Source organism: Eschrichtius robustus, chromosome 14 (assembly GCF_028021215.1).
Source record: "Eschrichtius robustus isolate mEscRob2 chromosome 14, mEscRob2.pri, whole genome shotgun sequence".
Classification (NCBI taxonomy): Eukaryota; Metazoa; Chordata; class Mammalia; order Artiodactyla; family Eschrichtiidae; genus Eschrichtius; species Eschrichtius robustus.
The window spans coordinates 7,110,385-7,122,827 of record NC_090837.1 but is presented as its reverse complement, the minus strand read 5'-3'; the positions used below and the strand labels follow the sequence as shown (position 1 = coordinate 7,122,827).

The 12,443-nt window shown below is 37.7% G+C and overlaps 1 protein-coding gene across 10 annotated transcripts in view; it reads right to left on the bottom strand.

Moving 5' to 3' along the window:
- Nucleotides 1-12,443, bottom strand: part of MPHOSPH9 (M-phase phosphoprotein 9) — a 54,677-nt gene that overhangs the window by 22,265 nt on the left and 19,969 nt on the right. For 9 of the 10 annotated variants that reach the window (XM_068563021.1, XM_068563026.1, XM_068563022.1 and 6 more), the window contains 5 exons: nt 11,601-11,726; nt 10,977-11,437; nt 10,494-10,649; nt 6,871-6,958; nt 4,802-5,017 (listed from right to left, as the gene is read on the bottom strand). In XM_068563021.1, the coding sequence (XP_068419122.1) occupies nt 4,802-5,017; nt 6,871-6,958; nt 10,494-10,649; nt 10,977-11,437; nt 11,601-11,726 (1,047 nt within the window). The remainder of the gene's footprint in view (nt 1-4,801; nt 5,018-6,870; nt 6,959-10,493; nt 10,650-10,976; nt 11,438-11,600; nt 11,727-12,443) is intronic. The other variant, XM_068563024.1, reaches the window with a different exon arrangement.

Genomic DNA, 12,443 nt, shown 5'->3' with positions numbered 1-12,443 from the left:
CTGTCCCTGTTAAGCCCAGTCCAAGTTCCTAGACCTCCAAGCCCATGAGCAGAATATGTCCAGTTTGGGGGTCATTTGTTTTGCAGCTCTGGTAACTGCAACGACACCCTAGAGGTACTTGCACACGTTGGCAGAGGAGATACATACAGGAATGGTCATGGGAGTGCTGCTCATAGCAGCAACAAAAAGAAACTGGAAGCAGGAAAATGGATAAATAAATTGTGGAATACTCACACAATGGAATACTACACAGGGATGAAAACAAGTGAATTACTGCTGTATGCATCAGCTTGGATAAGTCTTACAAAGGAAAAAAAGTTTCAGAACAGTAAATACAGTATGATAGCATTTATAGTTTTAAGATATGCCGAACAAACAACACTGACTAAGCAACCATACAAACATGATGATACAAAGACAGACATTTACTTCTAAGAAGGCAGAGGTAATCAGAAAAGGTACATGGAGGGCCTCAACGGCATCTACAGTATTTTAATTCTTAAGGTGGGTGGTGGGTCTACATGTATGTGTTATATTATTCTTTATACCTCTGTATATACCAGAAATATTTCACATACAAATGTTTAAATAAAAAAGAATAAAAACTACATGTATCAACACGGCAAATCTTAGAAACAATGTTGAGAGAGAAAAACAGGTGGTAGAAGGATACAGTGCAATACAATTCACATATGGTTTACAAACATACAAAACATTACTATATATTGTTTAAAACAACGTGCATATATAGTAGAAGTAAAAAGAACAGAGTGGGGATAACCAAGAGCACGATTAGCATAGCAGGCACCTCTAGGGTGGGAGGGAGAGGAGTAGAAGAGTGTCTTTCAACAGTATCTACGGATGGCCAGTATATGGGGATGTAATGCATTACTCTATACCTTTCTGTGTGCTTAAAATATTTGACATGATAAATGTGGAAAAAGTCAGTGTTATCCCTGGAAATATTCATGTAATTTCAGCTGAAAACAACATTCTACCTATCCTTTGTGCTTCACTGCTACTCAAATAATGATGGGTTTTTAATTAAAGACAATGACATCCCAGAAGCAATGAACATACCTAGATCTTAAGTTTCTAAATACCATCTTCCACTTAAAGGAACCAGGGCTCCAGGGAAAAATGACGGACTTAGGGCCGGGGCTAGAAAAGTACAAGATGGGCCTGGAACATCCGGCTGTGGCAGGAAGTCTAGATGTGCTCAAAGAATGACGGGAACCTGTCAAAAGGCCACAGAAGCCAGCTTCACACGTACCCCTCAGGCCAAAGCTAAGACAAAGCATCAAAATAATAAACAGAGTAAAAAAGACTACCTCACTGAATAAAATAAGCATCCATGAGTCCACGCTGATAAGCAGAAATAAAGAAGAAAGGAAGACTACTCCCTGCAGTAAAATGTAGAGGGAATCACAGAATTAGAAAAAACACCCTTTGGCAGCCGCCACAGTAATTAGTGGTTTCAGGCAAGACACATCAGGGCACGCTACAGCTAGTGGGTAAAAGTTTGATGAGAAAAAGGTGATTTACAGAGTCTTAAATTACCCTCTCATAAGTTACATGTTAACTGCAGTGGGGGAGGGGCAGGATATAACTTTACAGTGGAGACCCCTGGCAAACCCCACCTTCACCAAGTGACTGGGGTTGACACTCACACAGTTCCCACGGGCCTCCTAACCGGAAGTGCTAAGAGGGGCTCCTGTGCATCACGACAACCCAATCTAACCGCGAAGAAACACACACCCAAACTAAGGACCATTACACAATGTGCTGGCCAACGGACTCTCTGTGATGACAGATGCGGTCCCCACGCGCTGCCCGACACCGCAGCCACTACCTACGTGTGACCGCTGAGCACCTGAAATGTGGCCAGTGCAACTGGGGAACTGAACTGTTTGTTTTACTTAACTGTAATCAGTGTAAAGTTAAATAGTCACATGTGGCTAGAGGCTACCATGTTAGAGGGCGTAGTTCTATAAAATAATTAGTCTATGATCTTCAAAGAGTTTTAAGGTTATAAAAGACAGAAACACTGAGGATCTGCTCTAGGTTAAAGGAGATAAAAGAGATGTGACAACTCAATGCAACATGTAGTCCTGGATGGGATCCTGAACAAGGGGAAAAAAGTTTCTTTTGGTATAAGGAATACTTGTGGTATAATTTGCAAAAAATTGAATGGCATGTATAAATTAGATTACTATATTAATGTTAATTTCCTAATTTTGCTATGGTTATATAAAAGACTGCCCTTGTTTTTAAGAAATAGACCTTGAAGTATTTAGAGATGAAGATGCATTATATCTCTAACTTACTCTAAAAAAGTTTGGAAAAAAAAATTTTTTTTTTTTTTTTTTGAAAAAATCTTTAGACTATATGTGGACCGAATGACAAAGCACATATTATAAAATGTTAACTTTCAGAATCTAGGTGAAGGGTATATGAAAATTATTCACACAATTTTTGCAACTTTCTGTAGGTCTGATGTTAAGAAATACAAGTTTTAAAAACCAGGAGCTCATGTACTCACACACACTAAAATTATACAATTAATGTGTATGAATGAGAACAGTAATAACCAAACCATGTAAAGTTCTAAACAAATATGGCACACTGAATGGAGTGTTCATATGCACTCCCTCCTGAAACTTTACTAAAATGACTATAAAGGAATAAAAAACATAGGGCTTGCTGGTATGATATGCCCAAAATGGTACTTTACCTCTGTGATTTTCCTCCTAATAACCCTAGTCTAATCATGAGAAAAATATTAGACAAATCCCAAGGGACATACTGCAAAATACCTGCCCAGTTCTCCTCAAAACTGTCAAGATCATGAAAAACAGGGAAAGTCTGAGAAACTGTCACAGCCAAGAGGAGCCTAGGAAGACATGAAGACCACATGTAATCTGGTCTGCTAGAGGGAGTCCTGGAGCAGAAAAAGAACATTAGGAAAAAAGCAAGGAAATCTGAATAAACTGTGGTGTTTACTTAATAATAATGTATCAATATTGGCTCATTGGGACTTCCCTGGTGGTCCAGTGGGTAAGACTCCCCGCTCCCAATGCAGGGGGCCGGGGTTCGATCCCTGGTCGGGGAACTAGATCCCACATCCATGCTGCAACCAAGAGTCCACATGCCTTAACTTAGAAGGCTGCATGTGGCAACTAAGACCCGGAGCAGCCAAAATAAACAAACATTAAAAAAAAAAAAAAATTGGCTCATTAATTGTGGCCAAGGTATCATACTAATGCAAGATGTTAATAACAGGGGAAATGGTGTGGGGCATATGGGAACACTCCACTATCTCCTCAATTTTTCTGTAATTCTAACTGTTCTAAAAAATAAAGTATTTTTTTAAAAGTAAAGTGTGACTGCAACTATAAAAGTTTTCAGATATGGAAGGCCTCAAAATTTGTCTCTTATGCCTTCTTTTTCTCAGGAGATGTACTCTAGCAAAACAGAGTTAAACCAAGAAAGAAGATATAGAATCCACACAAAAGGACAGATTCAATACAGGAAAGAAGCGAAGACAATTCCCAGGATGATGACAAAGGCAAGTCCTAGAAATCTGTGTATCAGACCTCAAGGGCAATCAGTTCAGACTGAAGCAAAGATACTGGGGAGGCGGGAGGAAAGGAAGTGCTATGCCTGTAAAAAAAACTAAGCAAGCAGATAAAAAGACAAGGCAATTATTAAGTCTAGGAAAAATAAAAATTGTTAAGAGAAAGGAAATGCAATCACTGAACACTGCAACTTAGCTCTGAAAAATATTTGCATAGACATAAGAAACACCGAATTCTGATTCATTTATAAATGATAATATATCATATTTAAAGTCTAAGACACCACTAACCAGAAATCATGCTATTTAATATTATTTACTAAAATACTAAGAGGAAAAAGTGCTGCCAATTAAAATATGACACTATAAAGATGAATTCCAATTTCTGAGTTGTTCAAATGTAAAAGAATAAGCTTCTCAGAATCAATTTAATATATCAATCACATTGGAAAGAGGGGGGGAGTGTTTGTTTGGGGAGCAAATGGTATAAGAAAGCTACACTGTGACCTTGCACAGAGGGCAGTCAATATATAATGTCTGAAACTGACGGGGAAAAAAAAAGAGCAATGTAAGTTTGTTACTTAGAAACATGGAGCAAAACTTTAGAAGGAATGGCTAAAAGAGCTGAAAATAATGGCTTCTAGGGTAGAGGACTCCAAGATAGGGAGAGGTGAAGAAGATTGCTGTTTCTCATTTGATATTTGACCATTTAAACCATTTACATGTATTACCTTCATGAAAATAAATTTTAAAAAACAAAGCAGCAAGAATCAAATCTAAAGCTATGAGAAAGAAAATATCAACAGCCGAAATACTTTCAGATTTTACTTAAAAAAAAAAAAAACAAAAAACCTAAGCCAGTTTCAATGTTATACAAATCTAAATTTTAAGTGAAATTAAATCAAAGTGAAAAATTTTATCAAGCCTGTTCTAAATCTGGTCCACTGTACCTGCCAGACACACAGATGTTGCTTTAAGATAGCTCAAAGGCTGCCCTGCTAGAAACAGAAAGGTGTGGGAGTGACACCATAGTTCTGAAAGCCCTGACTTCCTGCTTTAAGATAAGACCCAACTAACTCGAACAGAAAAGTCTACGTATATTTGCAGCTACAGCAAAGTTACATAAAATGAAAATAAACATGGAAAAAATCATAATAGCTTGTAAGACTACAATATCTGAAATTACTTTTAGCCAACCACGTCACTGAGTTACTTGTCACTTACATCTTGAAACATTTTATTTTCTTGTTTTAGTCTTGCTTCTTTATCATCTGAGAGTTTGTAAGCATTCTCAAATGCCTCTTCTAAATCCTGAAGTCTAGATTTCAGTCGAATGATGGTATTGTCTTTTTCTTTATTACTTGTTCTCATTTCCTCAATTCGTTCCTGCAAAATTTTGGAGGCACTGCTGGCTGCACTGAAGCGTTCTCTAAGATCACTCTACAAAACAAAGACAAGGATAATACATTGTTTTTAATAATAATTAAAAAAAATAGATGTCTTAATAGCAGCTAATAATCTGTGGACATTAAATATAAAAGAAAAGTAATAAAACAAAACACATAAATGGAAATGAACAAATTTGATATTCTGTTATATCCTGGGATGGAGACTAGAAAGGATTACCCTATAGAATAATACACAGAAAACCACTGTCTGAGGCATTCTGATTCCAGGACTCACCTGTAGATGACTTTAATGAGGAAAAATAACCATGGCTATTAGGGAAATGATTCCAAAAGCATAGCTGGAATTTGTTGCCCCACATTAATATTTAGAGGGACAAAAAGCATTTCTTACCCTATTCTCTCACTTACAATGAAAATAAAAGAGAAAATTCAAAACATCTGATATGTCAATATTCATTCAACAACCATTAATTGCAAATCCACTAGATGGCAGGCACTAGGGTGCTAGAAATATAAGATTAACAAGAGGACTTCCCTGGTGGCGCAGTGGTTAAGAATCACCTGCCAATGCAGGGGACACGGGTTCAAGCCCCGGTCCGGGAAGATCCCACATGCCACGGAGCAACTAAGCCCGTGCACCACAACTACTGAGCCTGCGCTCTAGAGCCACAACTACTGAACCTGTGTGCCACAACTACTAAAGCCCATGCGCCTAGAACTCATGCTCCACCTCAATGAGAAGCCCACACGCCACAATGAAGAGTAGCCCCTGCTCACCGCAACTAGAGAAAGCCCGTGGGCAGCGAAAGAGCCAGCACGGCCAAAAATAAATAAATGAATTAATTTGGAAAAAAAAAAAAAAAAAAAGATCAACAAGAAAGGTCCCTGACTTCATGAAGTTTATAGTTTTGGAGGAGACAAAGATAACTTAAAAAAACATCAAAACTATCCCGGTTTCAGCACCAAAAAAACAACAAAAAACAACAAACAAACAAAAAACCCATCAAAGACAAAGAAACAATGTCTAGAATATAACTGGCATTTTGCAGCAAAACACTTTGTAAAATTATGCACAGAAGAATAAAACTTGGTAATGCATGGGAAAGAAAAGTTATTTAAGAGGAAAAGGTTAAGCATTCCTAGTTATACACCCAAGAAAGCTGAAAATGCATCCACATAAAATCTTGAAAATATAAATGTTCGTAGCACTATCATTCATAATAGCCAAAAAGTGAAAATAACCCAAACATCCATCACCTGATGGATGGATAAACAAAATGTGGTGTATCCATACTACAGAATATCACTCAGCCATAAAAAAGAGCGAAGTCCTGGTCCATGCTACACTATGGATAAACCTTGAAAACCTGATGCTCAGTGAAAGCAGCCAGACACACAAGGTCACATATGGTTTGATTCTATTGACATCAAATACCCAGAATAGGTAAACCCATAGAAGCAGAAGGCAGAGTAGTGGTTGCTAATGGCTGAGAAGAGCATGTATTGGGGGGAGGTGGCTAAGAGGTTTGGGGTTTCTTTCTGAGTGAGAAAATGTTCTAAAATTAATTGTGGTGATAGTCGCACAGATTTGTGAATATACTAAAGGCCACTGAATTGTACACTCTAGAAGGATGAGTTTCATGATATGCAAATTATATCCCAAATAAAAAATAAAATTTTTAGAGGGTAAAAGTTTATAGTATCATATGAAGCCAGCAGCATTCAAAATATAAACGTAACAATAAGACATCCTAAAGGAGAAGACAAGCAACATATAACCAATGTTTTGATAAAACTATTCATTTGTCTCTAAAGTTCAATTAATAAAAAAGCTTACATTTTTAACATTAAGCCACTAGAACAAAAAATAGAGTACTTACTTACCACTTCTTTTTCCAGCAAGTTATTCTTATTTTCAAGTGTTCTCACACGACTAGTAGCTTCATTCAGAGCACTATCTAACTGGCCACATCTAGAAACCATATATTGAAACAAAACAATCAAAGACAAAATCCTTTCTCTTAAAAGTATTATAAAAATCTAACTGATTCTCCAATATATTACGTAAAACAAATTCTCCAATCTTAGCCAAGACTAAGGATGCCATTTTAGTAAAATATACCCAGTGAACCTGATATTATAGTATCCGGAAAAAATTAAAAATGATATGAAAAGATCCCTAAGAAATATTAGGTGAACAAAGCAAGATATGAGCAGGTATTTGTACATTCACATTCATAGCAGCATAAATTCACAATAGCCAAAAGATGGAAAGATGGAAGCAACCTAAGTGTCCACCAAGGGATGAATGGATATAAACAAAATGCAGTGTGTGTGTGTGTGTGTGTGTGTGTGTGTGTGTGTGTGTGTGTGTGTGTGTGTGTGTGTGTGTGTGTGTGTGTGTGGTGTGTGTACAATGAAGTATTATTCAATGTTAAAAAGGAAAGAAATTCTGACACATGCTACAACATGGAAGAACCTCAAGGACATTATGCTGAGTGAAATAAACCAGACACAAAAGGACAAACACTGTGATTCCATTTATACAAGGTACCCAGAAGCATCAAATCAATAGAGACAAAGTAGAATGATGGTTGCCAGGGGCTGGAGGGAGGGGGTAATGGGGAGTTATTGTTTTATGGGTACAGAATGACAGTTTTGCAAGATAAAAAAAGTTCCGGAAATGGATACTGGTGACAGTTGCACAGCAATGTGAATGGACAATGCCAGTGAACTGTAAACTTAAAAATAGTTAAAATGGTAGATTTTGTTATTTTATCACATTAAAAAATAAAAATTAAATATGCAAGATATAGAAAACTGCATAAAATAACTTGATCTATGAAGAAAATATATATGTATATGCATTACAATTTCTGGAGGGATGCAAAAAATTAAGTCTAGGATGTGAAAATAGAAGATGGGGTAGAAAGACTTCATATTAAATCCTTCTGTACTATTTCAAATCAGCATGAATGTTATTCTTATAATTAAAGACTTTCTTTGTAAAGTTAATTATCATAGAACCTCAAAATAAGAAAATACATGGAAGAATTTGGTCACCATTTTGAATCAGTGTTCAATGATGTGTTGCGAATAAAAGCTAATACTTATTCGGCACTGACTACACACTCAGTCTATGTTAAGCACTTTGCATTCATCCTCACAATCCTGTGAGTTAGGACTGCCATCATTCCCATTTGACAGATGAGAATACAGAGACAGAGAAGTTAAGTTTCTCCAGAGTCACACTGGGATTCTAAGCCAGGCAGTCTGGCTCCAGAGTCATGCTCCTACCCACTATGCATTAATGCCTTGCAGAAATGAAATACTGATGAAACTGTTCTTGAAACAAAGATCACTAAATAGTCCAGTGTTGCTGTGTTGTTATTTTTCTGTTGTAATTACCTCACTGATTCCCGTATGCCAGAGATCTCATCCCCCAGGTTGCAATTGTGTGACAATATAAGTGTTAATGGTCCCATCTGCAATAGCAGTGGGATTCCCCAATTTGCAATTCTGAAATCTGAAAAAATTGCTGTGTATACTGACAACATAATATTGGTTTTTGTCTTAGGTAAATCATTTTTCCAGTTCTAAATAACTGCAACTTCCCATTTTGTTTCTACTGTCTTCTGTAACACAGTTTTATATGGTAGGCCAAATCAAGCCCTTTAGGGGTAGTGGTAGGAGAAAATAATGCGTTGCTCTTCATTTGCACGCTATCAGTACATTTACTCCACTACCTAGATTGCTGTTGTTACTGTTATAACACGACCACTTATTTAAAACCCTGACTTCCAATTTGCTCCTCCTACATTCTCTCACTGCTCCGTGTGCTCTAGTAGCTTCTAGACATAAAGATGTTTTAATTAGCTCCCCTTCTTTGGCACCCTGTCTTTGACCTAACAAGGTCTACTGGTCAGCTTCTTTCAGACTTCTGTTTTCCAACAGGAAGTACCTGTGGTCATCTGTGCCTTCTTAAAAAACAAAACAAAACAAAAATAAGAACCAACTTCTCCCAGCCTGGTATCTACTCTTTTCTTTTTGTCCTAGAAAACCTAAAACTGGCCTTTTTTCCTGGCTCTTTTCAAAGTACTTCTCTGCCATTGTACCCCCATCGCCACCACCAACAGCAAAATGGAAGCTACAGAAAGGATCAGGATCAAGACAGCATGTTAACTACCACAGCGACCACACGCTAGTACAAAAGCTAGTTTTCCGGGCGTCCCTGGTGGCGCAGCGGTTAAGCATCCACCTGTCAATGCAGGGGACACGGGTTCGAGCCCTGGTCCAGGAAGATCCCACATGCCAGAGAGCAACTAAGCCCGCGCTCCACAACTACTGAGCCTGCGCTCTAGAGCCCGCGAGCCACAACTACTGAGCCCTTGCCACAACTACTGAACCCATGTGCCTAGAGCCCTTGCTCCACAACAAGAAAAGCCACTGCAATGAGAAGGCTGTGCACCGCAACAAAGACCCAACACAGCCAAAGAGATAAATAGATAAATAAATAAATAAAAGCTAGCTTTCCTAGAATTCTCCAAGTTAAACTGTTAACTGGATCAGATTTCAGTTCCTTCCCAATCTTTTCTCAAGGGGTTTTGTCTTTTTTGCCCTAGAGAAGACTTTGCTGTCACCTAGACTCCATCAGTTTTCAATCTGTTTAATTCCATTTGTAAAGTATGTTGCAAGTACGCTGTTATTTTTTAATTTTTTTAATTTTTTTTGGCCGTGCCTCATGGCATGTGGGATCTTAGTTCCTTGACCAAGGATCGAACCCAAGCCACCTGCAGTGGAAGCATGGAGTCTTAAATTAACCACTGGACAGCCAGGGAAGTCCCTCAAGTATGCTGTTATTAATATTAGTAAAAGCATCAAATTTTGTAAATGATTCTCTCCCTAAAATAAGTGGAAAGCTATCCCTAGTAAAAGACCATTCTCCCCTGTGTGTCTATGGTTTTTTTGAATGAGATAACTGTTTCCACAGGTTCAAGAGTGTCTGGGTTAAAGTTATGCATATCTGGGTATGAAGAAAGGTTGAGAACTGCCCCAGGACATCAATCATAGACTTATTAGGGAATCCGTAGAGCATTAATCCTCCCATAAATGACATTCCTTTACATATACAAAATCTGCTCAACTATTTCAGTATTTCGCCCACACAAAACAAATGTCCTCATCAATTATCAGTGTTTTGTAAGAGGATGGCTCAAATCTTTATTTTTTGGCTGCACCCACGGCTTGCGGGATTTTAGTTCCCCAACCAGGGATTGAACCCGGGCCCTAAGCAGTGAGAGCAAGGAGTCCTAACCACTGGACTGCCAGGGAATTCCCTCAAATCTTTAAAAATAATTACTTAGGCAAACATGTTTCTGTGTGAAAATTTTCAAATCTAAAGCACACGTTTTCAAAGTGTTTTAACATCACAATATATTATACTTTAGGGAAAATAATATATCCAAGTTGGAGAAACACTAACTTTACAGTTAAATTATAAGTCTTACCTGTCTACAAGAATTTGATTGGTTTTCTTCCAATCTTCAACTGCAGAAATTTCTTTTGCCTCCAGTTTCTGTTTCAAACTATTTATTTCTGATTCATAATAAGCTCGAAGATCTGCTATGTGTCGAGCATGCTTTTCCTTCAGGTTCTGCCTAACCCTGTTGGTGAGAGGAAAAAACATCATTTAGGAAGCATCTCCTCACTATCTCGATAAGAAAAACCAAGAACATAATGATTCTCATACACAAAAATACAGGCTTTTTCCTTTATACACCCACAGAAAATATAATAGATTAATACACAAAATGACAACTAATAAAGCAAAAAAAAAAAAAGACATTATATTTTAGATGGTCTACCTTATAAACATATTATCTTTTTAATTTTTTATACATTACTGAAGTTCAATAAAAACAATTTTCATCACTCAAACAGACATCATAAAAAACCTATTGACATTACAAGCCATTCACTGAAATACATACTTAGACAATATCACAGGATCTTCCAAGGAAGTCAGTGAAATGCATTCTGGGACACCACTGGCTGTACCTGGAAGCTGGGACTGACTGACTGAGGCAAAAGGTACCAGGCCAGTGTTTTCTTCATCTACACTGTTGACTGAGATGTCGTTACTACCAATAGTATATACTGCAGGAAACGTGGAACTGGTCCTACTTTCATTTCGGAATGCATGATTTTTCCAAGAGTCCACTGGAGAAACTTTTGTATTTGAAGGATATTTTGGGAATCCAGATAACTGAGAAGTAACATGACTTGCTTGTGAAAACGAGTCTATGTCAGAGTGACTAGCCATACTAGGTTCTAGAACAGAGTCCGGTGAGAAGGATATTCTGTCATCAAGGGCATTCAAAAAGCCATGTGGCTGAATCCCTGAAATCTGCTGACTTGGCTTCATGTGTAATGTTGGGTCTAGAGTCAGTACCTAGAAATGAGACAGACAACAGTAAGCTCTCGCCCTCTGTACTCAGTTTTTGTTTTTCAAGTGAGTAGGCTTTAGATCTCCTAGGGAAAAGGAAGCTCAAGATGAGAGTTAAGAGTCATGAGGCATCTTTCATTGTCACTCAGCAGAGTGCTGTCAACTTTACCTCTGGTGGATGATTTGGGTTGGAAGCAGAAGGGAGATTCCTCTCAGGTAACTGCTTATTTTCCCTCTGTTTTTTATGATAAATATCCTTCAGTGATGGTAGCTTCATCTCATTACTAGTATTAGACTTAAAGATACGAAACAAAATTATTTAAATATTATCAACGAATCAATGATGAAAAAAGTTTACTTTCCTGATATCAAGATCAGCACCATAAAAAGATTTTTGAAAAATTTAAAATAAACTGAGATGCCAGACTGCCAGATTTGTAATAAGAGTTTGGAAGTCATTACCTATTATGAGGCTCCCTCAGAATGAAAAAATTTTCATACCCTCTAACAATAAATATTAAGGGGATAATTTAAACCTAAGATATTTAGCAGCCTAAGAACACTTCCAAAGAATAAAATCCTTGGTAATCTCCTTACTCAAAATAAGAACCAAGTTTTGAGGTAAGAAAAGACTTCATAATGAATGAAGGAATCAGAGCAAGAAAACTTCTGGCCAGATTAATTTCCTGTGACTCAAAGGGACAGGTGCCAAAAGGTGGAGTTCCCCAGCTCTGTAGTTATATTCGTGTTTAAGAGTTGGCAGACAACAAGAAGTGTTAAGAAAGAAGTTACCCAATGAAAATAAGACCCTTTTTTAATTAGTAAAATAAGAAGATACGGGGACTTCCCTGGTGGCACAGTGGATAGGACTCCTCACTCCCAATGCAAGGGACCCGGGTTTGACCCCTGGTCGAGGAACTAGATCCCACATGCATGTTGCAACTAAGAGTTTGCATACCACAACTAAGGAGCCCACATGCCGTAACTAAGACCCCATACAACCAAATAAATA